A 25905-nucleotide genomic window follows, 5' to 3' on the forward strand; every position below is an offset into this window, starting at 1 on the left:
TATCTAGCAACAGTAGCACTCATAGCTAGGATTCAGCCTTTCCTTTCCTTAAGGGCTAGGTGTGTTGGTAAACAGTCCTGAGAACCAGCAGGGAACTGTTGCTATGAGTTTAGACAAAATATCTTCCAAAACAATTATGCAAGGCCGAAAGGAAAACATCCTTAACTTTATTGGAAGTAGTGCTAGTTGCCATAATTCATTCTCTATATCATAATATTTTTTGTCAAGCTTGCAGTAACATGTTGAGCTTGTGCTGCTTAATGTTGGTAATTAAACCACTGAGGAAGCACCCAAGATAGTGCAATCTGCATCTGTAATATGGCTCGGGAGTTCTATTCTGGTTTTGTTTGTTTTGGTTCGGTTTTTTTGTTTGTTTTTGTTGTGTTTTTTTTTACCACTGACTTGTGCAAGGACTTCTTAAATCTGTTTTAAGCAGGGTTAGATGATCGAGTTGCAGTTTGGTTTATTTCATTTTTAGAGTTTCTTTCAAGTTGTCAGACTTGGTCTAGAATAGAAACAAGTAACATATAGCTTTTGATGAAATATTAACCAAAAATGGTTCAGGCCAGTGGAGCCACTGCATAGAAGTCTGGGTGCATGTCTTGGCTTGCCCAGCTTTGCTTACTTTTGGAAGTATTTTCCCACAGTTATCAGTGAACAGAATGGAATCCTGGTCTGCCTTGAATATGAAACATATTTAGGCTATACAGCAAGCCAGTGTCCATCATAAACTGGGTTTTCATTCAGAGGCTCATGCTGTGTCCCAGTCGTGAGAAAGCAGTCTGCTCCAACTCTTGTTCTCTTTTTTTTTTTTTTTTTTTTTCCTCTCTCCTTTTTAGTTTCCTCTGCTCTTCAGAAATCTGAGGTCTGCCTTACCCCCGTGCACCTTGTAGCAGCTCACTCTCAGAACTGGATTTTGGTCTGTTACAGAGAGGGTGAGAAGTACTACAGACCACAAATGAGCAGCCTGTAACTAAGCATGGACACAATTAAGGAGAAATAAACCTTGCAATGCACGGTTGCTATGGCAAAGCATCAAAACTCTTCACAGAATTTTTATTTGTACTATTACTGTTCTGCTCTCCAGAAAGATATTACATTTATTGCCTTATCTGTAGTTGTTATATTTTTTACTTTGCAAGTAATTTTTTTTTTTCCTCAGGTTGGTAGTATTTTTTGGGTTTTTTTTCCTTCTGGAGAGGAGGTGTTTTGTTTTGGTTTTTAGTCATTGTGTAAGTTTGGATATGGCTGGCTAAACGGCAACTGTGAAAGATACAGCCTGGATAATAATATCTCGGGGTAGAGCTGGAGGAGGAGATGTTTTAATGGGTCTTGTTCTCAAGTTAGGATTGAAGATAAAGGTGGCTTAGATGTAATAGCTGGCATCTTTCCAGCCCATGGAGTCACTTCAGTCAGTTTGTGCTTATGATTATTATTGCTGGAGTGCTACAGAGCTCATTGGCAGCTTCGAGCATCTGTAGAAGTGACAGGGGTGGATAGTGCGGCTTCCCTTTCCCTGCTCTTCCAGAGAGGCTGATCCTAGCCTTTGTCTTACAATGCTTCTCTCTCACCCCACCCCCTTCCCATATCCATCAGTTCTTCCCTGCGTTACCTGATACTTGTGGGAGCTGCGATGGCCCTCATGCAGACAAAGCTTTCAAAGGGGGTGCTGAAAAGCAAAGTCCCTGGAGATTGCGCTGTCAAGGCAGGGCACAGTAATCTTAGCAACACTTCTTGCTTTCAGGATGGCTGGGGGAAGGGACATCAAGACTATTTTTCTGTAACTCAAATTCTTTTGAAGCAGTTATTGAGAGTGGGGGTTCGGTTTTGGGGTTTTTGATGCTGCTGTGCTACCCTGGTGCTTTCTGTCTTCCGTGTGCAGTTGTCCCGCATGCTTTATTTCAGCTGGAGTGCAGTGTCAAAGGCTGTGCTTCCTGGCTAAGTACATAAGATGCTTTAATGATGACAAAGATGAGCTATCCAAGGTGAAAGGTCTTCTAAGTCAGACTGGATAAGGTAGCTTATGGGGCTTCAAGAAGATCGTGTTTGTCTCAAGCATAATCTTTTACCTATTTCTGTTTACAATTATCTGCTTTGGGGCAGAGACCAGAATTTTTCTTTTTAACTAAAATTGTTGTCAGATTTTTTTTTCCTTAGTCACGTGTGGCTTTGTAACTAACTCTTTATTTCTCTTTTGCAGCGATCCTACACGTTGCTGGTTGAGGCGTGGGATTACAATGATAACTCCACGAGTAAGTATCCCTTCCTCTGGCTTATTTAGTTCTGACACCTCTGTGTCCCAGGCATTGAAAGGCCTCTGGGAGCCTCACCAGCTTGCTGCGAGTTAGAGCAAGAGGAGAGGGAAAAGCTCTGTCCCCTAAACAGTTTGGAGCAGTTCCTCCAGGAGCAGCAGCCTGTCTTGCTCACCTAGGCACCAACAGTGTGATGCCTAAAAATAGATGTGTTAATGCCTTCTTTCTCCTTTGGGAGAGTAAAAGCCAAGGGATTTCTTCAGGTTTCCTTGTTTGGTTTTTTGGCCTTGTTTTGTTCTTTTTAATTAGGAGTAATATTCAGAAGCCTAAGTCTTGTTCCCCTAAGATCTCACTATAAACTAAATACTTCTCAAAACTGAATGTACTGCTTTAAAGAGAAGAAAAAACCTTAAAATCTGCACAAGACTTGATATCAAGATCCATCTCATGACTGTTGATGAGAAATAGGAGTTACTACAAGCTCTTCCTTGGGAGTTGGATGTGTGGGGATTTATATGGAGGGGCTGAAAAAATATTTACCAGACACCACCTGGTAGAGCTGGCTGAAAGTCAAGGGTGGGGATCTTTCTCCTGGAATGTCTCTGGTTGGTTTCAGAAACATTCTGCTAAGCCTTTTCCTGTGGCTAGAGGAAGCTGTACAAGGTCTCTTGGCACATGAACTGTTCTGCTTTTTGCCTACTGTGACTGAAGGAGGTGGGCAAAATCAGCTCTATTTCAACCTAGGGCCTGAACAGTGTGTGTGTGGTAAAAGCCACAGGAGAGAGTGTGAATCTGAACCCATAAAGCTTTTGTTGACACAACAGGCCTTTCCCTTCAGCAAGGAAGCAGCAGCACTGTGGTCCATCTTACAGAAATCTTGTAGCAGCTTCTTGCAGTCTGCCTTGGAATGCCAAGGTGGCAGCCATGCAGGAGTGAAATGGGCTTCATGCCTCGTGTGAGAAAGGCATTGCAGAAGTGTGCACAGTACTGTGCTTTTATGTTTGAATTGCTGAGAGTGCGTAGCTTGGGACCTTCTCTGTGCAGATCTGCTTCTTACATTTATTTTTTTTTAAATATGCATGGGATGCCCTATTAATTCTTCATTCCAGAAAAGCAGTTGTCACTTGAGATGAATCATGTGGGCTGTCAGGGATAGCCACAGCCAGCCTCATTTGGCACGGTTGGAGTACCTGTGATTTCAGACTGTACCCTGGCACAGTCAGAGAGCAGTGGCTGGGAGATTTCTTGGATAGAGAGTGTTATATGGAGGAGAAGAAAGTAGATGCTGCAGTAGCAGTGTTGTATTAAAAATGGAAGATGCCTGAATTCAAAATGAAAGTCCTGTTTATAGTAGGATCTGAGAGTTTTTTCAGACTGGGTCTCTGCCACTTTTACTATTATTAGAGCTCATCTTTTTTCATGAAACAACTTCATTTCCAAAGCTACACAATGAGCCCTTTCTTTGCTTTCATGTTCTGGAAGTACAATTGTCTTCAGACAGACTTGCCTCATTTCTCAGCAGTGCATTTGACCAAGTGCAGACATGTTCTTGCATATGTTCCTGATCTGCATTCCTGCTTCAGCTTTGCTGTCACTTATCCATCTGTAGGTCACTTCAGTTGCTGCACTGCACAAAACTTTTCCTTTGTGTGCTGCATGGCTTGACTTAGTCAGCTTTCCCAGAGCTGCAGAGTAAGGCTTGAAGAACTAGTTAAGAAAACGATTAGAACTAAACAATTGTCATCATATAATAGGAAGAGTGGGGTTTTTTGATCTCTAGGATTTTCTTTTGCCCTAATTGCCACTGAATTGTAAAGACCTTGTGAGAACTCTCAACAATAAAAGTGGGTTTAGTAGGCCTTGTGTGACTTTTCAATAGCTCTGAAAGCATCCTCTGATCAATGCAGTTGTTAGAAGATCCTCGAGTGGATGCTTCCTTCCCCCCTCTACATTCCACTCCTCCTACGTTCACTTTACCACATACTCTCTCTTGTCTCACTTCCAAGAGTGGCTTGCAGTTAAATTATGGCCCTGTTGAAGTTGATGAGAATCGTGCTTTGTTGGAGCCAAGATTCAACTCAAATGGTTTTCTTACTCTGGTTCTTGTCTGGTTGCCATCTTGCTACTGTTGCTTCATGCATACAGCTAATGGGCTGACATTGCATCTCAAACTATGTCAAAGAGCTATTGTAAATTACTGGTATCAGTTGCATGTGAATTCCAGGCGGGCATAGGAGACTTCAGCACAATGTAAACCAAGCCGTGGCTGGAAGTTGTCTGAAACAAAGACTTTCAAAAATAACTCTGCTGTCCTTGGCCACCCAAACTGCTCAGAGAAGTCTGGGCTTTTTCTGTTGTTGTTTTTGCTTCCTGATGCTGCATAGTTATAATTTCCAGACATTGGAGCACTGAAAGGCAAAGGTGGGCAGTCAAAATAGCTCATTTCCTTGTGTCTAAAACCTTTGATACAGTTGCTCACTGAATAAAAAGAGAGATTTATAGCTTTGAAGTGTAGCCACAAGAAGTGAATAAAACCAACAGTCTCTGACAGCGAAGTGTGGAGCGGAAGCCCGAGATGTACAGAAAGCCTCTCTCTTCCACTTCATCAGTTTCAAATGGGTTAATGCTTCCTCTAACCTTTCTATCAAAGCATGGGCTTCTGAGTCAGATGAAGGCAGTGGAGTTCAGAAGATCCCTTTGTCTCGAGCCTGGCTCACTGCTGCTTTTTATTTACTTAACCATTCTGCTGTGTTAGGATTGCTTCCTATAAAACTGAAACCGTGGCTGGTGCAGGCTAAGAATGGCAGGGTTGTTGCAATGCCTCCCCTGGAGTCTGGGTCAGCACCCTTGTGTAAGTGCACACTGACAGGTGGGAATAGGCAAGGGTGGAGGAGTTCTTGTACAAGAACGAACATGCCAGTGCTTCATTGTGAAAACTGTGGGTGATGGCTAATGAAAGGGAGCTTAAACCTGTGAGACTGCACTTGAATTCAGGTGGACGGGGGTAGCTTTAAAAGGTGTATCCAATGGAAGGTGTTTTATCCATGAGCTGGAGTGAAATTGCAGCTGGGTTTCATCTGAGCACTTGCAAGAAAATTAAGTCCAGCGGACTTAAAAGAGCGTTTCCATTTCAGTTCAGCCTGTGGTTAAGGTCTCCAAAGAGCTGATGGCTGGAGTGAGAGGTCATAGACATACAGCAAGGACAAGCTTCCTAATGAGCTGGCAGATAGGGGAAGAATGAAAGAGCAGAGGCAAAAGGAAAGATCACTTTTTCAAGGCAACTCCCTTTCTGGTGCCAAGGACTGAAATAGTTGTCAGTGGTATGTTCCCAAGGGGGAACAGGAAAAGACTGGAAAAGCGAGAATGAGTGTGGGGGTGGAGGTGGGGGGCTGGTTTGCAAAACCAAATTGAGCGTCATTCTCTTTTTCTTCTGCCGCTTCCAGGAGAGGATAAAGTTGTTTTCCTCACAAGGAGCAGGATGTCTTTATGCACACTGGGTGTTTGGGGAAGTGCCTTTGCTTTCCAGCTGTGCTGTGGATGGAGTGTAATCTTGCCAAGTGCAGCAGAGCCACCTCCAGCACACATGAGTGGAACTATAATTGCCAGACTAGCCCCATTCAAGACGAGCAGATATGCATCTGCTTAAGTACCTCTTAGAATTAGTCAATAATCTTGCTGATGAGATCTAAGAGCCTTACACCTGCACAGCATAGAACATGATATTGCTCTGGATGTACCAGTATGGAAAGGTCCTTAGGCATCCACATCACCTGTGAACAGGATTTAAATTAATAAAGGCCTGTATGCATTTGAAAGTCTGACACATAGTTGTGGAGTTGGGGGCTTAGTGCCAATGAATAATAAAAACTGATTTAAATGGAAAATATTATAGAACCAGAAATACCAGAAGGTGAATAAGAAGTTGTTGCCCGTAATTTCACACTGTAAACACATAATGAAAGCTGTAGTCTCAAGTCACAAATACGCCCCAAAATGGGCAAATGTGCACAATGTCTGAGCATTGACACTGTCGTGTGATTGTGCAGCAAGAGCTTTGACTTCATTCCAAACTGCAGACCAGCAGGCAGGGACCTAGTGGTGGATCCATAATGGGTATCTGAGGCTTGAGAAGTCTGTTGGGAAGTTCTTTTTTGAAAGCTGCAAATCAAAGTTCCTTAGCAATACATTTAAAAGCATCTTAGATTAAAAACTGCCCATGTGTCATCTTATGGCTTTAGTAGCGACTTCATTAGTCTTCAGCTCTGCCTTATGTAAAATCCCAGAAGGTTCTTTTGTAGTTGTTGGAAGAACAAGCAGCACATCAGTATATTTTAATTCTTAACACTCAGAGGTGCCAGTACTTCACACGCTGCTAACACATCATTGGCAAACTGCCTTCCTACCTCAAATTCTCCTGTCGCTGGATTACGCTCCCATGTACTCACTGTTGGTTTTGAACTCAGTCTGTGAGGGTATTTTGGCTGTTTTACGATAAACTTTCACTCAGCAGTCAAGTGCTGGGTAGCAGCAGGTCGTAAGGCAGTGTCAGATCGTTTAAGTCACAAGACCTGGACTACAAAGTGAAATACCACAGATATATACAATGTTCCAAGCAAATGTGAAATATTATTATTTCAAGCCATAATTTAGACAGTTGTATGGCTCTGAAAGCCAGAAGACTTTTGCTAGAACTAAAAGTCAAGTGTAAACCTAAACTTTGAAATGCTCTGTAGAGAGGAAGGGGATCTATATCACGTATATGCAGTAGTTTGAGGCTTCTGCTTTGATCTCTGGTTGTCTGACTTTGTACTCTCAGCTGCCATCTGAAGACAGGACTTCCATGGTATTTCTCAGCCAAAATCTGGTGAGATTGCCAATGTCATCTGAATGCTGGAGTTGGTAGTTTTCAGTTTAGTGTTTGCACGTAAGGAAAAAGCTGCGAACCTTTTGCAGTGCCTGTGTTCAGTCTGTAGACGTGGCTTTATTAGGCTGTTGTAGTATGTTGTTTTTGTAAATGCTCCAGTGGAAAGCACAGGTAGTGCCATTAATGGAGAAGCAGGGGAAAACCCATTTTGTACCAGTCTGTTGGAGCTGAATTTTCTTTAGTCATGAGCTGTATGGATTCTTAGTGGATGCCCTTACACTGCAAAAGGGATAAGTGATTGGCAGTAACTGAACAGTCCCTTTTGATTTCAAGCTTTGTTCAGTTTGATAACGCTGCATGTGTGTTTCAGTTAATGGTTTGTAGCTCCAGGGCAGCCTTATCTGACTGCCTAAAACAGAGAATTAATAAAACCAGCTGGCTGCCTCGGAGAGCCTTGCCCGTGAAGCCGGAGAGCTGTGACGTGGGAGTTAATGACGAGACCTGAAGGAAGTTTTAGCTCTGCCGTCTCCTGTCTCGCAGACCCTGATCGCATTATCGAGAAGGCTTCCCACTCGGGCATGATCAACCCCAGCCGGCAGTGGCAGACCCTGAAGCACAACGCGGGAGTCGCCCACTTTGAGTACCAGATCCGTGTGACCTGTGCGGAGCATTACTACGGCTTCGGCTGCAACAAGTTCTGTCGGCCCAGAGACGACTTCTTCACCCACCACACCTGTGACCAGAACGGCAACAAGACCTGCTTGGAAGGCTGGATGGGACCAGAGTGCAACAAAGGTTTGTGACAAGTGCTCACCCTGCAGGCCAGTGGGACTGGGAGGGGCTTGAGGGTGTCCAAGTTGCATTCAGTGGTGAGATTGTGCAGGCAGGGGGCTCAGGACTGATGGGACAGTGACCAGCTCTTTAGACAGAGCACTGGGGGCAGGAGAAGAGTGGTTTCTGCCTTGTGGTAATGTCTTGGAGAGGTCTTGGAGTCTCCAGTACTCTTACTGGGCACTTAGCAGATGTGTTCTTTCTCTGATTATCCGCATCTTTGCCCTTGGTAAGAAAACCCAGCCCACTGACTTCAATGGGAGTTCTGCTGCTGACTTCAAAAAGGATTTCCCCTTTGGTGCAGAACTTCAAGACAAGCAGGAAGGAGAGACTTGTTTTAAAGCTGACCTGGCAAATGTAAAGCTTTGGTGTTTGAAAAGTCCCAGGCTTGTTTGTTCCACCTGAGATCGTGTTCAACATGTTTATTAAGGAATGGCTGCTACCTAGGTAATTGGGGAAGGAGAAAGCAGGACTTAGGAACAGGCTATCAGCCTGTCTTAATGACTGAGTTTACCTGCAATTTGAATTGCTGCTTATCTTGATATCCTGTCTGTTCAGAGATACAGCCAAAACGAAATCCAGAGGAGTTAAAAGCTGCTTTGAATTAGGTGTAAAGCCAGGGAGAGTGGCCCAGATCACCTGCAAAAGACAGAGAAAGGGAACCTGTTGACTCCAAGTGACCTGAGCTCTCCAAGGCAAGATGGTTTCTCTCACATAAAACAGCTCTTTGAACAGCACTGGGAACGATTCTCCTGCAAAGTCAGAGGAACAGATTTCCTATAGAAAGGAAAAGCTGAGAGATTTCCTATCCCAGGGAGACACCTACCTTGGTTTTCCTTCCGGTAGACTTGATAGGAGATACTTGTTAAAACCTTGGATTCAGCAGGATTACAGTGCTGTTAGAGATTAGAACATTCCCACGAGGGGGAAGGTGCAGCATGCTGATACTCTCCTTTTTTTGTTGTTGTTTTAACAGCTATTTGTCGTCAGGGATGTAGCCCCAAGCATGGTTCTTGCACAATTCCAGGAGAGTGCAGGTAAATACTTCCTATCCCTCCTTGCTTTTCCCCCCACTCCTCCCCAACTAATTAAACAAGTGATGCTAAACACAATAGGACTGGGGAGGGAGGGCGTTTTGGAAGTTGTGGTTTTGAGCAAGACACATTATTCATGCTGACTTGCCCAGAATAAGGGGGGAGCAGGCTTTTAATGCACTGATAATTTTAAGAAGCTTTTTGGTTTGTGAAATGGTGACACTGAGGGAGAGGGGGGTATGGGATAAATAGCGTGAATGCTGCCTAATGAGCACTAACTAATTGTTTCTGCATAAATAGTGCAAATGTTTGGTGGCTATGTTTTTTCCAACAGCCTGATTAATAGGCTTTTTCAATTCCAAGCTTGAAGTACAGTGTGGCTTTTTCTCTCTTCTTCTCCCTTTCAGTTTCCCCCTTCTTCCCTCCCACCCCCTGGTTTCTTCCATCAGTAGGCAAAAGTCAAGCATTCTTTAGAATGGGATTAGTTGAATCTCTGGGTTCCTTTCCCATTGTGAGCCTGGCTCCGAGTGCTGAGAGGTTAATGGCTGGGATGAAATCTTGTCAGTGGGCTCTGATGAATGCCGAATTTTGTTGCCGTGCTTTGAAGTCCCTTCTGTCCTGGCAAGGAGACAATGGAAAGCAGATTTTATCCATAACACAACAGTTAAATATCTGGAATGCCTTGAAATATGCAGCATGTATTTACAGCACAGGGAAGTCTTGTCTCTTACCCTTAGAGGGGTAGTGGATATTAAATGTGGTATTCTTTATCAGCAGAAAAGTTCCAAGTTGCTGCATGTAACCCTTTATCATTTCTGTTTACAACTGAGAGCTTCTGAGGTTACAAAAACGTGGATATTGATCCTGTGCAGGAAGGGTTAAAAGTGAAGTTTGAGTATTCCTGCAGCTTGAAGGAATAGACAGTAATTTTGCTGCCTAAGAAGCATATTGATGGATTCTCTGTTGCTGGAAACCTTTGCATGAGGTGAACTGCTTGATGAGCTAGAGTTCCAACAGGAACTGAATCTGGAGTGTCTGAACAGAATATTCTATAAGAATTTAGCCTAAATAGCCATAGTGGCTCATTGATTTTCTCTGCTTCTGTATTCATGCTTAAAAAAAAAAAAAATTACCGAGGAACCATCTAAAAGTGAGGTGGGAAGTAACCTCTCATCCTCACAGAGCCATGGCAAAGTGAAAGTCCAGCCAGGGGATGGACTGTTGTCACTTGTCCTGTGATTTTAAAGTTTAGCAGCACTGATATAAGCTGGTAAACCCCAGAACACCAAATCTAAATATTTTTTTAATCAAAAAAAAAAGCCTAACAAGTAGTAGGAAGTATCGGGGGCCAGATGGTGAGAGGAGCATATCAGTCAGGGCTACCAGTGATTTGTGCTGCTGTCATCAGAATAAACATGCCTTGTAGGGGTTGCTGTCTCCTAGTCAGAACAACAGGCTTTGTTTCCAGTTTTTTTTTTCTTCTCTTTCTCTTTCTAAGTCTGTTGCCTCCCACTCACTGCCCAGACATGCACTAGTGCTCTTATTTACTTAAGGTGCAACTTTCCCACACTTGATTTGCATAGTCTTGAAACAATGCTGTCCTTCTGGTGCTTTCAGATAACTTCTACTTGCCAAGTTAGACCACTATCTTTAAAGTGAACACAGAAACAAGATTTTATTTTCTTTTAAGTTTTGATGAGTCATATAGCCTGTATGCTACAAATGCAACAGGGTTTAAAAATAACATCCGAGCAGAAACTGCGCTGTGTTCTGGTACAACAGACAACTTGCAAACGTTCTTAAAATATCCTTTTCCCTTTCACTGCTAGTCACCTTCTTTAATGCAGGCCAGCCAACTAAACCATTTTTACTCATGAATCATAATACAAGGAAAGCTAACTTTAAATTTCTCATGAGAAACTGCTGCATGCATATTATTAAACATGAGTTATTACTGTCAATCTTTTTCTGGAATTGATATCGCACTTTTTTTTCCCCTAAATGCCCATAGCCTTATCCAGTTTTGTTTGTTATGTTTTGAAGCTGATGCTTGAAGTAGTACCTTTGACTCTAAAGCTTATGAATTTTTTTTTTTTGTCCGTGTGATGTGGAGTTTTTTTAAACTATTTTGCTTTCTTTACACTTGTTCTAAAGAAAACAAAACCCATCACCACTTTGATTTGATGGGAGTAAAATCCTCAGTTTGGAAATCTGCTTTTGCAGGTGAGGTCCCTTAGTTTGGCTTGTGTGCAAGCTCTCAGGCAAGTTGCTTTTGATGAAATTAAAAGAGCATGGTCCTAAATTTTGATCTTTGTGCATTCTCATTACATGTCCTATACATAAGGATTTTCCAAGAGCTACTTCAGGGAGGTAGTTTTGCCTTATCTGAGGTTTTTTCATGTTCTTTGCACTTACTGGCTTTTTTTAAACACACAAACTAATAAGCTTTTCCCACTGACTTTGAAAAGGCTGCTATTGTGATAGCTATTAAAGAAAAAAAAGTTAATTAGGATGCAGTTTGTCACCTGAGATTTTTAGAAGGGAAGTTGGACTTACCACTGGCTGTGTGTGATTATCCATTGGATAGATCCTTCTGGCTTTTTCCCATGAGAAGAAATTGCCAGCAGAAGAATGGTGGGGGGTTTTACAAATAGAAAGCTTAGCTGACTTCTGTAGAGCTGAGGTTTGTTTTCATAATTTAGTGACAGCTTAGTGCATAATTACTGCTGATCAATTGCTCTCAGGACCTGTTAATGAAATACAGTACCTCAAAAAGCCCTTGCTTTTCATTTTCAACTTGTTTTGCTTGTTTCTATCTATAGATCCACTTTAATTTGAAGGATCCTTGGTCTGTCTTGCTAGGGAGAACTAAATGAAAGCCAAAATAAGCTTTCCCTTAAGGGGGCTTCACTTTAAAAGAACATCTTCCTTTTAAGTAGAGAATTCAGGTCGCTCATTGATGGTGACAATAAAGAATTTAAACAGTAGTAAATTCTTCAGACAACATTATTTCTCAGAACTGCATATGATTTTAGTTATTCCCTGAAAAGAAGTTATTAGCATAAATCAAACTCAGAAACACACCAACAGCTGATCTTGGAACACGTGTAAAATTCTGCCCTGCTGCTTTCTTCCATCCCTGACTGTGACCCAGTCCATACTGGCTCGATGTGTGTCTCTCTATTCAGAATAAGGGTGATAGAGCAGGGAACTCCTCATGTTTTGCTGTTGTCATGCCAAGGGCTCAGAGTTGGTGGTTATGGTTTTGTTTGTCTTCCTGCAAACCCAGCATGGCTGAAATGCCTGGAACCTTGTATTCATCAGGATCTCTGGATAACTATTGTTTCCACTGACTTTTTCTTCCCCCCCCCTCAATTTATAAAGCACCCTGTCAAAGTCCAGAGATTGATTTGTAGTGCACACCCACCCTCTCTGCCACATTTATGAGGCTCCAAAAGAGTATTATTGTGCTGAATGGCCTCATGCTGGTTTTCTCAGAACAGTTATTCTTTTGTCAGGAGGCCGGCTACAGAGACCTTGGCAAAACTACCAAAATGTTTGTTTACAAGAAACCATCAAACAATCCTTGAATAGCTTCTCCTCTCATCCTGCCCTTCTCCCCCACTTGCCCAGCCTTTCTTCAAGCTTTGGAGTTGCACGCTCCTATCTACACACAGCAATTATGATGGGTTTGGGTTTGTTTCCCTGTTCTGATTTTTTTTCCTTTTTTTTTTTTTTTTTTTTTTTTTTTTCTCCCTCTTTAACTGAAGGTGTCAGTATGGATGGCAAGGCCAGTACTGTGATAAGTGCATTCCACACCCGGGATGTGTCCATGGCACTTGCATTGAACCATGGCAGTGCCTCTGTGAAACCAACTGGGGTGGTCAGCTCTGTGACAAAGGTATGCTAATCCCAGAGGGCCGTGTCACCCTTGAATGTCAGCGCTGGCAGACTTTGCACAGGGGCTCAGTGAGCTCCTGAAACGTGCTGGGAGCGTGCTGGCCCTCAGCTGCTTGGCCTTGTCCCCACTGCTCTTCTGGCATGGTTAGCATTGTCCTCAGCTTGTCCCTGTCCTGTCCCACTCCTGTGTGGGGATGTGTTCTGTAAAGGCTCTGGGATAACAGAACAAAGCACTTGGTGATGTTCCTGTAACTTTCCAGCGAGGCTTTAATGCTCCTCCCTCTTGCAGATCTGAACTACTGTGGAACCCACCCGCCTTGTTTGAACGGTGGTACCTGCAGCAACACCGGCCCTGACAAATACCAGTGTTCCTGCCCTGAGGGCTACTCAGGACAGAACTGTGAAATTGGTAAGTGTTGGATGCAGCTGCTGAGCTGCCACCTGACAGTTAATTCTTGCCAGCTTTTGGTGGCTGGATTTGGATGCACTTTATGAAGAAAACTCAGTTTGTCGTGTAACTAGTCAGGGCTGGGTACAAAGATCCAGCCTTTCCTATTCATGCTTTGTCATGAATATTTGGTGTCTCTGAACATCAGCCTTCTGCTCACTGGGGAGGTCAGTCCAAGCCACCCTGTCTGGCTGTGGCTCCAGCAGGTGCCAGTCGGTGTGCTGGTGAGGTTAGCATGGAAGGAGACTTTCTGCAAGCCAGGAAGTTCCTGGTTGTTGCAGGAGCACAGTGCAGCAAGGGTAATGATGGTGTGTCCAGAGCAGAAGCGTGTGGAGGGAGCAGGGGTGGCGTGTGGTGGCACTGCTGTAGCCTCTGCCATGATGTCCTTCTGTCCCTGTGCAGCGGAGCACGCCTGCCTCTCCGACCCTTGTCACAACGGGGGAAGCTGCCTCGAGACATCCACGGGCTTTGAGTGTGTGTGTGCTCCTGGCTGGGCTGGACCAACGTGCACTGACAGTGAGTCCTTTGCCGTGTTTATTAAAAATGTGCCACTTTGCTGGTTTTGATCAGTCTCTCTAATCCCTCATAAACTTACAGGGCAGACTACTTAACCTTTCCCAGCCTGAGCATTGCTTCCTGGCAGTCTGTGCACTCTCTTCCCCTTTGCTTGTACCAAGGTTTCTGTCAATTACCAGGGGAAAGAATAACCAAAATCATCTTGAAAGAGGAAAAATGCTGAATTTTTGCAGCATTCTGGCATGTTGTTAAAAATGCTGTTTTGAGGCACTTGCTGGATCCAAATAAGGACTTCCACTTGCAAAAAGGCCACAGGGGTAAACCTTTCCTTTTTGAACCTCCTTTTCACATTACTCCTTTCTTTAAAGGAGGCTTTTGTTGAAATCAGAGATAACCTAGAAATTCCAAGCAGAAGTCCTGTTGTTCTTCTGTTCCTCAGGGAAAACCCAACCAGCAGCAACCATTTATCAGACTTGTCAGTTATGTCATTGTCAATTGGGCAGTGGAGCCAAGCCTCTCCTTATTCTGAATTACAGATATTGATGATTGTTCTCCAAATCCCTGTGGTCATGGAGGAACTTGCCAAGATCTAGTTGATGGATTTAAGTGTATTTGCCCACCTCAGTGGACTGGCAAAACATGCCAGCTAGGTAAGAACTGCTTTCTCTTAATCCAGTGTTGTTCCAGAGCTAAGAAAGGTAAATGCAAAAGGGATCATGGTCCTGCATTACTCATGGTCATGTTTCTTAAGCCTGTGGATGTATTTTGGTACATTGAAGGCATTCAGTCTTCAGGACTGAGGTCTAGGACAATGTCCAAGAGTAGCGTGGCTTCCATCACCTTGCTTGTGCATGCTGGCACTTGAAGGAAATAGTTAACCAGAGCCATCCTTCAAAGTAAGACTGCCCTGAAGTGGGGAGGGTGTGTGTTGTGCCTCCCAGTCCCGCCCCCACATGTTTCTCCCTTCACCCTGTGAGAAAGTTGCTGTATCTCTTCAACCATGTCAACTCCTCCAGACCCAGGAGTTCACAGCTGGGTTCCGAAATGGGGATGATCTCACGGGGAATGAGCTGGCTGCATTCTTTACACAACACACTCATCCCAATGACCAGGCTGCAGCATTCCTCCTTCAGAATGCTCAGCTGAGATGTGTGTGTGAGGGCGAGTTGCTCTTAATGAGTGGCTGGGTAATTGTGAAATAATTAGCGTAGCCTGTATGTTCTAATTGCAAAGAAACTGAAAGAGCCTTCAGAGGCTGATGATGACTGACTTTTGTTCGTTCAAGTCACGCTAATCCCTGTGTGCACTGCAAGTTCCTCTTAGCTCTGGAGGAACTGCTGGTTATTGCTGGGGTGTGGGCTTCTCCCTTTCCCCCTGAACGTTCCCTTTGGTTTTCCAGATGCGAATGAATGTGAGGGCAAGCCCTGTGTCAATGCCAACTCCTGCAGGAACCTGATCGGCAGCTACTACTGTGACTGCATTACTGGCTGGTCTGGCCACAACTGTGATATAAGTAAGTGTCCATACTCTTGGGTTTATTAAAGGCCAGCTCTTGGGGTATTATGTGAGTGTGCCACTGACTTCTAAACTCAATTTAAACACTGGGCAGAGCCCCAGCAGTTGATGTTTTTAGAAAGGGAGTAGTTGGTGTGGAATGAAAATATACAATTTTATCAAAGTCATTAGCCTGTACCATAGCTATATTCTGATAAAGGGACTAGAACAATGATGTGAAGTTTTACTGCTTTTCCTAGAAGAATCGTGAAAGGTTTCCCACCCATTATAATAACCTTATCTCAAGGAAGGCATGCAGGAAACTTGACAAAAGGTTTATCTAGCTGTAGTTTTAGAGAGACCTGAACTCTCTATCTAGTATAAATATATTTTTGCCTTCTAACCGTGCTAATTTTATTGCAGATATTAACGACTGTCGTGGACAATGTCAGAATGGAGGATCCTGTCGGGTAAGCCCTTCTTGTTTTGCTTTGGTTTCCCAAAAACTTGCAACAGTAACTAAAACATTTGAGTCTAAGCACAAATAGTTTGGAAAATAGCAGTTAGCTAGTACAAATGGTCATTTCTTCAAGTTGGGGGGAGGGTCTATATCATGCTACAGCATGTTGAGATATGTCTGTAGAACAGTAAGGGGAAAAAAACCCCCTTCAATAAATTACTCATTTTCACTGCCAGCATCACCAGTGAATGGGCTGGTGGTTGTGCAAACTACCTACTGGAAATGTAGCCACTTCCCTTCAACCTGTGGATTAATGTACTGTGCCTGGAAATTAAGAATGTAAGCTGGGACTGCGTCTGTGTGTGTTTTTTCCCCTTTAAATATTTTTTTTGCCTTGATTGGACATATTAAGAATTTTTTTTTTACTTTTAAAATATTTTCTTAAAAAGAATATATTGAGGGAGGAAAAACCTTAACTCTAAACTTTTTTTTTGTTCTTTCCCAGGACTTGGTTAATGGTTATCGGTGTATCTGTTCACCTGGCTATGCAGGAGATCACTGTGAGAAAGACATCAATGAATGTGCAAGTAACCCTTGCATGAATGGGGGTCATTGCCAGGATGAAATCAATGGATTCCAATGTCTGTGTCCCGCTGGTTTCTCAGGAAACCTCTGTCAGGTAAGAAGGCTGGGTGAAAGGCAGGCCCTCAGCCAGTGCCGTTTGTTCCGACGCTCCGGATCTGAGCACGGAATGCCTTGCATCCAGTGAAGCATAGTATAAAGTTGTACTTGATATCGCTGTCAGTCTGCCAAGAAAGTGCTTGATTAATATATATTGGGGGGGAGGAAAGAAACCAACAAACCCCCAACAGGCTGCAGAGGATTCTCTTTGTTAAGCAGACTGCAGTGTTTGCATGTCAGGCTTTGTGGAGCTCTAACTGTTAACTTTGGCAGTTTAATATCGAGAGTTGTCTGCCGAAGTAGTGGAGAGTGGGACTAAACTCTGTGCTATGAATGATTCTTTGAGGCAGCAGATAAAAAGGTCAGATTCCACAATGTCGGTCTGTCGTGGTGAGGGAAAGCCATGATAAACCTCTTTCACTCAGCTTTCCCTCACTCCCTTCCCCCCCTTCCTATTTCCCTTCCCTCTCTGTGCACTGCTTACAGCTGGACATAGATTACTGCGAGCCAAATCCATGCCAGAACGGCGCTCAGTGCTTCAATCTTGCCATGGACTATTTCTGTAACTGCCCTGAGGATTACGAAGGGAAGAACTGCTCCCACCTGAAGGATCACTGCCGCACGACTCCTTGCGAAGGTTTGTGTTGCCCCGCGGGTGAATGGCAATGTCTGGCAATAGTTCCTGCCCCTCCCTCGCTGCAGCTCCAGCAGGGGAGTCACTGGAGTAGCTCTGGTATAAAGAGGCTGAATTTTGCCCTGTGCCTTAGGCCTCTCCACGTGAAAAGATGAGTGATATTTGTAGGTATCACCTATCGAAAGCCAGCATTATGTCAATGTGGACAGAAAGGACAGGTAGCAAATAGACTGATGCATTTATTCCAGGCCATGGATGTGTTCCAGCAATCATCAGATAAGATGCTGTGATTATTTTATGCACAGTTGGCAGAGTCCAATGTTTCTTTAAAGCAGCAAACATATTTGCAGTCATATGTTTATGGTTTCACTCGCTGATCTTAAAGGTCTTTTCCAACCGAAATGATTCAATGGCATGAGTGTCTTCTAAACATCCATGGCTGGAAGTGCAAATGTTGCTCTTAAGGAATCAGGTTGCATGGGTAATTCTCATGCTGGTCTCTGCTTTTCTGCAGTAATTGACAGCTGCACCGTGGCAGTGGCTTCCAACAGCACACCCGAAGGGGTTCGCTACATCTCTTCCAATGTTTGTGGTCCTCATGGGAAGTGCAAGAGCCAAGCGGGTGGAAAATTCACCTGTGAATGCAACAAAGGATTCACCGGCACCTACTGTCACGAGAGTAAGAGCAAAAAAGAGAATGTATTTTACTGTCCCCCAGTCTTCCTGGAAAAATGATTCCATCCTTCCCTCCCAGACCTCTTTAAGGTTTCTTCATTGTAACTCAGTGAACCTTGGAACTGCTGTAAGTTTTCATATCCCTCCTGGGCGAGGCAGAGTGGAATTTGCTAGGCCTTGGGGAAAGTTCACAGCAGTGAACCCTCTGGCCTTGAATTGTATGGTTTTAAAAACCTTACGTATACAAGGTCTGAGGGAGTTAATAGCAGGGTTTAATGTGGATCTTAAGGAGTCCTGATTTTTTTGTTTTTTGTTTTTAATAGTGACAGGTTCATCACCTTGTCCGGTTTTTTACCTTTTTTTATCTTGCTTATAACCCTTCCTTTCCAAAGGGTATTATTAGAAATGGAAGTAGCACCAAACAGTCTGCAATAAGATAATGCCTCCTAGCAGCTGTACTTTTTGTTTGACTTTCTCTCCTCTTTTCTTAATCCTCTTCTTTCTTCCCAACTGTTGCAGATATCAATGACTGTGAAAGCAACCCCTGTAAAAACGGTGGCACTTGCATCGATGGCATCAACTCCTACAAATGTATTTGTAGCGATGGATGGGAAGGAACGTATTGTGAAACGAGTAAGTTACCCATCCTTCAGCACACAGAAAGATCTCTTGGGAGAGCATTGGGAAGGAATGGCTGGTACTGTCTTTAAGATGACAGTGACCTATGTCAATAAACTCTGCTTCAAAGGCCGTGGAGGATCAGGTCCTCTCACCAAGTCCCAATCTTCTGTATTGGAACTAAACCCAAGTTACAGAGTTGGACTGGGATTAGAACTTGGCTCTCTCTGAGTTGCTTGCTCTGTCCTTTGGATAACTTCTGGGAAGAAACCCTTTGCATTAGTAGATGCCACTTTATGGCCAGTCTGCATATCATACTTGCATTTTTTCAATCTCAGGAACAGAAGAGCGGTTGAGTGCTCCGCTCCCTTCCCCTGACTAACAGGGTAGTTTATGTAATAGGCCTTTTCACTGCTTTTTTTACTGAAACAAGATTACAAACAAAATTATAACAAACTGGAGGAAAGTGGGGAAACAGTCTTCATCGGTGTGACAGTGCTTAAAGCTTTAAAATACTGACTTAAGCATTTAATCCACAATTGAAACACAGGCCAAAATTAGGGATGGTTATGCTTCTTTCAAGCAATGTGTTTGTCAGTTCTGTAAACACCACTGAGCCTGTTTTCTCTCCTTAACATATCCAGATATTAATGACTGCAGTAAAAACCCTTGCCACAATGGAGGAACGTGCCGAGACTTGGTCAACGACTTCTTCTGTGAATGTAAAAACGGGTGGAAAGGAAAAACTTGCCACTCCCGTAAGTTCAGCTTTTCCAAAACACTACAGACGTGCTCCAATAGGCTGCTTGAACTTGTTGGCCTAAGAGAGCACCGGCATTAAGGACAGTTTGGGTTTTCCACAGGTGACAGCCAGTGCGATGAGGCGACATGCAACAATGGGGGGACGTGCTATGATGAAGGAGACACTTTCAAGTGCATGTGTCCTGCAGGATGGGAAGGAGCCACTTGTAACATAGGTAAATACCCTGCATAATCGCCAGGAAGCAGATGCAGCGCTGCAGCTCTGACCTCAGCTGTTCCTCTTGGCTCAGACTTGACAGCTTTCTAACAACTGAGCGGCAAATGTTGTTTGTGTTACAGCGAGGAACAGCAGCTGCCTGCCAAACCCCTGTCACAACGGTGGTACCTGTGTAGTCAGCGGGGACTCCTTCACTTGTGTCTGCAAGGAGGGCTGGGAAGGACCCATGTGTACCCAGAGTAAGTCAGCTCTGCTTGAACTCTTCCCCAGTGTTGCATGATGAGAACATGAGCTCATCCTGTCGCCCTTGGAGTCAAGATTGAAACCAGAAGGGGAAGCTTGTTTGATGTAGGCTTTAGCATCACCTGAATCTTTGTTTTTAATGACTTTATGTGATAGAGCCTTGACCTGGGCATGAGAAAGTTGCAAATGAGCTAAGTGGAGACAGATGTTGTCTTGTTTTCTCCTGCATTCTTTTTCTACGAGCAGCTCTGTCTGCTTCCACTTTTTCCCCCCACCATTAGATTCTTTACAAGGATCTCTTCCTGTGTACATGTGTTCCACAATGTAGTTAACAAATTTTGTGGTACAATCCTGGAATCAATTTAGTAGAGAATTTCAGCATATTTTTGTAAAAGTTGAGCTAAGTATAACTTGGGCATTAGGGGAAGTTTGATCCTTCTTTACTGCCAGTAGAACTGTATTAGCCAAAGTCTGCCTGTTCAATGCTGTTTGTCTTTGCTTTGCAGACACAAACGACTGCAGCCCTCATCCTTGGTAAGTTTGCTGTGTTTATCCTTTGCTTTTTGTTGTTGTTTTAGAATTCTGGGTTGCTTTTATCTGTAGCCGTTTGTAATGTCTGTGACAATGCCTTTTCTCCACAGTTACAACAGTGGCACTTGCGTGGACGGAGAGAACTGGTACCGCTGTGAGTGCGCTCCGGGCTTCGCCGGGCCCGACTGCAGGATCAGTGAGTGTTCCGTGGCTCCCTGCCTCAGTTCTTGTCTCGCCTGAATCTTGTTGCAAGACAATTGTCTTAATTGAGCTGAGTGGTAGATCAGATGAGTGATAGATGTCTTGTGTCATCTCTATCCGTACCTGGATCCGTAGCAGATTTGGAGAAGGCAGGAGTCACACTGAAAATGAAAGGAATTTCAAGTCATTCAGCTGGAGCTGAAACCTCTTGGTTCAGCTGAGTGGGCAAAATGCCCTATGGGACAGTCTTCCCTTGTGTTTGTGTGGCCCAGGCTTCTGCTTCAGATGAAAGTGTGCCAGCCAAAAACCTTGTCAATTAATAATCCACCTCCAGGCCCTGAGGTGATGGATGCGCTTCCCTGTAATTTAATAATAATTACAGGTAGGAGGACACTTTTTTTTAATAACAGCCATGGAATAGAAGTCTCACAGCAGCAATAGAGCTGGGAAAGGTTTAACATTGACATCAGTTCAAGAATCTAGTGGGGGAAAAAAGTGGAGCACATCAGTGGAGAGGAAGTGTGTCTGTGTAGGAAGGAATGTGTCCTTGCCCTGGAAAGCTCAAGTAGCCACAGGGGTCAGGTTTTGATCTTTGTTAGTGCCACACAGCAGAAATGTCAAAGGACTTTTCAGAGGTGCTGCAAGCAGGAATCTATGTCCCAGTAGGCATTAGAAAATGAACATAAAGCTCCAGTAGGCAATCTATCCTGTGTTTGCTTTTTTCCTGACAGAACAAAAGGATACTATGAAGTAACTATTTTGTTTCCTCTCCTTCCCATCATAGATATCAATGAATGTCAGTCCTCGCCCTGTGCCTTTGGAGCCACATGTGTAGATGAAATTAATGGCTACCGTTGCATTTGCCCCCCGGGTCGCAGTGGTCCAGGATGCCAAGAAGGTATTCCAGATCCAGAGCTGATCTTGTAGCAAGAGCTGTGTGCTTGCACGTTGATGGGTTTGTGGTTCTGTGGGGTTGGTTTTGGGGTGTACTGTCTGTTGTTTTTTAAAGCAGGGATCTTTATGGAGGAAGCAACTTAGTGGGAAGTTTAGATGAACTTAGAAAAGGCATTTGTTTCCTATTTTTAGCTTATAATTCCATTCAATCTCTCCAGTTACAGGAAGGCCTTGCATTACCAGTGTTCGAGTAATGCCAGATGGGACTAAGTGGGATGACGACTGCAATACCTGTCAGTGTCTGAATGGAAAAGTCACCTGTTCTAAGGTACAGCTGTGCTGTGGTTTGGGTTCCACCGTTTTCTGTCCTCTAACCAGTGGATTCTCACCAGTGTTCCTCCTCTCCTAGGTTTGGTGTGGCCCTCGGCCTTGTGTCCTGCACGGCAAAGGCCCCAGCGAGTGCCCCGCTGGCCACGCCTGTGTCCCTGTGCGGGACGACCACTGCTTCACCCACCCGTGTGCCGCCGTGGGGGAGTGCTGGCCCTCCAACCAGCAGCCTGTGAGGACCAAATGCAACTCAGATTCCTACTACCAGGACAACTGTGCCAACATCACCTTCACCTTCAACAAAGAAATGATGGCCCCGGTAAGCAACAGCAGCTCGCTGGGCTGTGGCACACTTGGACTCATTCCCAGAGCAGGGAATGATGTTTTCCACAGGGAAAAGTGCAGCAAAAGCTGACACTACCCCATTATCAAAGTAAACAAAAAGCAGAGAAGTATTAATATAGCCTTTAGCCTAAATGCTTTTGTGACTAGAGAACAAAAGCTAGGTTGGAGGGAATTCCACCTCCTTTTCCCTTGAGAACTCTTACTGCAGGGCAAAAAAAAAAACCAGCATCCAAACGAATCTTATATCTGTGTGTTCGTGTGCATATGTATTTAAAAAAGCCAACATCCTTTTTGTATCCTCCAGGGCCTTACCACAGAGCATGTTTGTAGTGAATTGAGGAATCTGAATATTCTGAAGAATGTTTCTGTTGAATATTCCATCTATATTACCTGCGAGCCTTCCCACTTGGCAAATAATGAAATCCATGTTGCTATTGTAAGTACTCCTGAAATATTTTTAAATGTCTTAGTAGTTAATTGTCTGGATATGTGTGCAACATGAGGATCTCATGGAAATCTTAATTCCTGGCATTGTCAGCACTTCTTGTGGTGTAGTTTCCATCCTGATTCCCTTTAAGAACAGGAGAGGAATTCTGATTACATGTGCATACCTGAAAGCTGCCATCTGGGGGTAACTGTTATAGGGGAATTAAAACATTTCTCTGTTCCACTCTTGCTTTTAGGGGGTTTTTGGTCTTTTTAAGGATGAGGACAAGAATTCTGGGTCATTAGTTTCTGCCCATAGCAGGCCATTTTGCTTTGTTTCTGTTTTGCTATGCATTAAAAGCAGCAAGAGCTTTCACAGCCTGTGAAGGTTTATAAATAGCAGGTTCCCTCGTGCATCTGATGTGGTGCTTGGCGTTAATTGTGTGCCTCCTCCTGCAGTCTGCAGAAGACATTGGGGAGGATGAAAACCCGATCAAAGACATCACAGATAAGATCATCGACCTCGTCAGTAAGCGCGACGGGAACAACACCCTCATCGCCGCTGTCGCCGAAGTCAGGGTGCAGCGGCGGCCGGCCAAGAACAAAACAGGTGAGCTGCTCCTTGGCCCCCAGCTCCTGAACCTCGCCCCAACTGCAGCATCCCTTCCCAGGGGCAGAGGCCTTCCTCACTTGGGAGACTTTTAGCAAGTCCCTGCTCATCAGGAACAATGGGAAGGCTTTGTACCCAAGGTCTTTTTGTTTCTAAAAACCATGAAAAAGCTTTCCAAAAGTTTGCCCAACCAGTGGCCTAACCTGGCAAAAGGGCTGCTTCCCCTTCATGCTCCTTGTGGAGAAATAAGGGAAGTTACCAGGTGTAAGAATTGAGATTTGTTTTCTCTGAGACATCCCGAAGTGTCTCCTATGGTTTGCAGCAGGACTAACTCTCTCCTGTCTCTTCCAGATTTCCTGGTGCCCTTGCTGAGCTCGGTCCTGACAGTAGCCTGGATCTGTTGCCTGGTCACCGTGTTTTACTGGTGCATCCGAAAGCGCCGAAAGCAGAGCAGCCACACCCACACGGCCTCTGACGACAACACCACCAACAACGTAAGGGAGCAGCTGAACCAGATCAAAAACCCCATTGAGAAACACGGAGCAAATACTGTCCCCATTAAAGACTACGAAAACAAAAACTCTAAAATCGCCAAAATAAGGACACACAACTCCGAGGTGGAGGAGGACGACATGGACAAGCACCAGCAGAAGGCCCGATTTGCCAAGCAGCCAGCCTACACTTTGGTAGACAGAGATGAAAAGCCCCCCAACAGCACCCCTACAAAACACCCAAACTGGACAAATAAACAGGACAACAGAGACTTGGAAAGTGCACAAAGCCTAAATCGGATGGAGTACATCGTATAGCAGACGGTGGGGTGCTGCCATGCAGGGCCTTTGAGTATCATTATAAAGGCACTCAAGAGCTTGTAGTTCTTAAACTGTTGTGTAATATTTGAGTCTAAGGCTATTATTTGCTTAGAATCCCTGTGTTAATTTAAGTTTGGACAAGCTGGCTTACACTGGCAATGATAGTTGCTGTGGTTGGCTGGAATACCAAGTGCTGCATTTCACATCTATGCAAAACTAGTCAAAAGTGCCCTCCTGTAAATTCAGCTGCAGCTGATCCATCACGGAAACGTTCCATAAGGTATTACATAGCCTTATTACTCTTCCTTAGTGTTCATTTTTTTTTTTTCTGCCAGATGTTCCGATTTATACAGTTTCTTTAGAATAATACATTTTATTTATATTTATTGAATTTGAGTTTTTTGTATATTGGTTTTATGGTGACGTACAACTAGTTCTGTATTTGAAAGTGCCTTTGCAGCTCGGAACCACAGCAACTATCAAAAATAAGTTTATTATTTATTTTTTTATTGTATTTTTGTTGGGGGCGGGTGGGGGGAACTTGTCAGCAGTTGCTGGTAAATGAAGAATTTAAAGAGGAAAATGTGTCAAAAATAGAAGTTTGTATAGATATGTAAATAATTCTTTTTTTATTAATCACTGTGTATATTTGATTTATTAACTTAATAATCAAGAGCCTTAAAATATCATTCCTTTTTATTTATATGTACGTGTTTAGAGTTGAAGGTTTTTGATAGCATTGTAAACTCGTGGCTTCTCTATTTTGAATTTATTTTCTTGTTACATGTTGCCTATATGCCAAAACTAAGGTGTTCTAAAATAGTTTATTTTTAATAGGATGGGCTTTCATGCCTTGATGCTGGTTTTTGTACAATGTCAAACGTTTGAAACACCTTCCATAGTATCACTTTAAGACTATTTGTAAGTACTGACTGAGGCAGTTTAGAGAATTAGACTAGAAAATTTTTTTTGCTGCTTTAGACTTGAAAACCGAGTGACAGGCAGATAATCTGCTAAGAAGCAGTTTAAGGGAACAAAACTGAGCTATTACTTTATGTAGATGAAATGTGAGTGGTTGCATGTAATTAAAAATATCAAATTAGCGTGTGAAGTTGGAAACACAGCAATCTTATTTTGTAAATTCTAATTATTTTTCTCTCACCATGAATATGTAATACTGAACCACTTGTAGATTTGACTTTTTTTGTAATCTACTGCATTTAGGGAGTATTCTAATAAGCTAGTTGTTGAATACTTGAACAGTAGAATGTCCAGTAAGATCACTGTGTAGGTTTGCCATAGATTACACTGCCCGCCTTAACAAGTGAGGAAATCAAAGTGCTATTACGATGTTTAAGATCAAAAGGCTTATAAACATAGTCATCTCAGTGGTTAACCATTGAGATCATGAAGATACCTTGTATTGTGATATTAGTGTTATATGAAAATGCATCTTTGATGTGTTGTTCCTGGCAATAAATCTTGAAAAGTAATATTTATTAAATTTTTTGTATGAAAACATAAAAGAGCGTGGAGATTATTGAGCTTGGAGGCGCTCCCGGCCAGTCAGTTGTGCAAAAGCAGGGGCAGGTGCTGCTGGAGGTTTCCAGGACCTGCCCCTGCCTTTGGTGGAGTCAGTTTTTTGTTAGGTGATTACACGTTCCCCTCTGGCTCCCAACGGGACCGAGGAGGTTTGAAAGCAGCATGTCCCTTGTTCTCACTGCCTCTTGGCCAATGTCCCTCGGTGTTCTGAGAGAGGATGGTGTGGCTGCACTTGTGCAACGAGTTTACCCTGCACGGGCCAATGAGCTGCCCCCAGATAGGAACCAAATCTAAGTAGCTAGGCAAGATCCAAAGTGCTGACCTGGATGGGAAGGGATCCATAGATGATGCTGATTTCTAATGGGCAAAAAGCGCTTTGTAAAGCATAAAATAAACTGAAAGTATTCAACACGACGGCTTTGAATGCTGAACTAATGCTGCCCCTCCCACCTATGTGCAGGGGCTGGCTGGCTCAGGGTCTGCTCTGGTTTTACCATGTTCTGATGAAGCTGCAAAATTGTTCTGCTGAGGGGCTGCTGCAAAGCTGAAGGAACAACTAACTGTGTAACAAGTTCATTGAAAAATAGT

The 25905-nt window shown here is 43.7% G+C and overlaps 1 protein-coding gene across 1 annotated transcript in view; it reads left to right on the top strand.

Annotated features, from left to right (window-relative positions):
- Positions 1-24543, top strand: part of JAG1 (jagged canonical Notch ligand 1) — a 35031-nt gene extending 10488 nt beyond the window's left edge. The window contains exons 3-26 of the mRNA XM_066316528.1: positions 2201-2252; positions 7657-7911; positions 8924-8984; positions 12752-12882; positions 13171-13290; positions 13732-13845; positions 14382-14495; positions 15245-15358; positions 15763-15809; positions 16305-16478; positions 16967-17117; positions 17629-17793; positions 18309-18422; positions 19052-19165; positions 19271-19384; positions 19509-19625; positions 20136-20163; positions 20271-20356; positions 21146-21259; positions 21474-21583; positions 21665-21901; positions 22232-22363; positions 22813-22963; positions 23315-24543. Of these exons, the coding sequence (XP_066172625.1) occupies positions 2201-2252; positions 7657-7911; positions 8924-8984; positions 12752-12882; positions 13171-13290; positions 13732-13845; positions 14382-14495; positions 15245-15358; positions 15763-15809; positions 16305-16478; positions 16967-17117; positions 17629-17793; positions 18309-18422; positions 19052-19165; positions 19271-19384; positions 19509-19625; positions 20136-20163; positions 20271-20356; positions 21146-21259; positions 21474-21583; positions 21665-21901; positions 22232-22363; positions 22813-22963; positions 23315-23772 (3273 nt within the window). The 3' untranslated portion in view covers positions 23773-24543. The remainder of the gene's footprint in view (positions 1-2200; positions 2253-7656; positions 7912-8923; positions 8985-12751; positions 12883-13170; positions 13291-13731; positions 13846-14381; positions 14496-15244; positions 15359-15762; positions 15810-16304; positions 16479-16966; positions 17118-17628; positions 17794-18308; positions 18423-19051; positions 19166-19270; positions 19385-19508; positions 19626-20135; positions 20164-20270; positions 20357-21145; positions 21260-21473; positions 21584-21664; positions 21902-22231; positions 22364-22812; positions 22964-23314) is intronic.
- The last annotated feature ends 1362 nt before the right edge of the window (positions 24544-25905 follow it).

Source organism: Sylvia atricapilla, chromosome 3 (assembly GCF_009819655.1).
Source record: "Sylvia atricapilla isolate bSylAtr1 chromosome 3, bSylAtr1.pri, whole genome shotgun sequence".
In the NCBI taxonomy this organism is placed as follows: Eukaryota; Metazoa; Chordata; class Aves; order Passeriformes; family Sylviidae; genus Sylvia; species Sylvia atricapilla.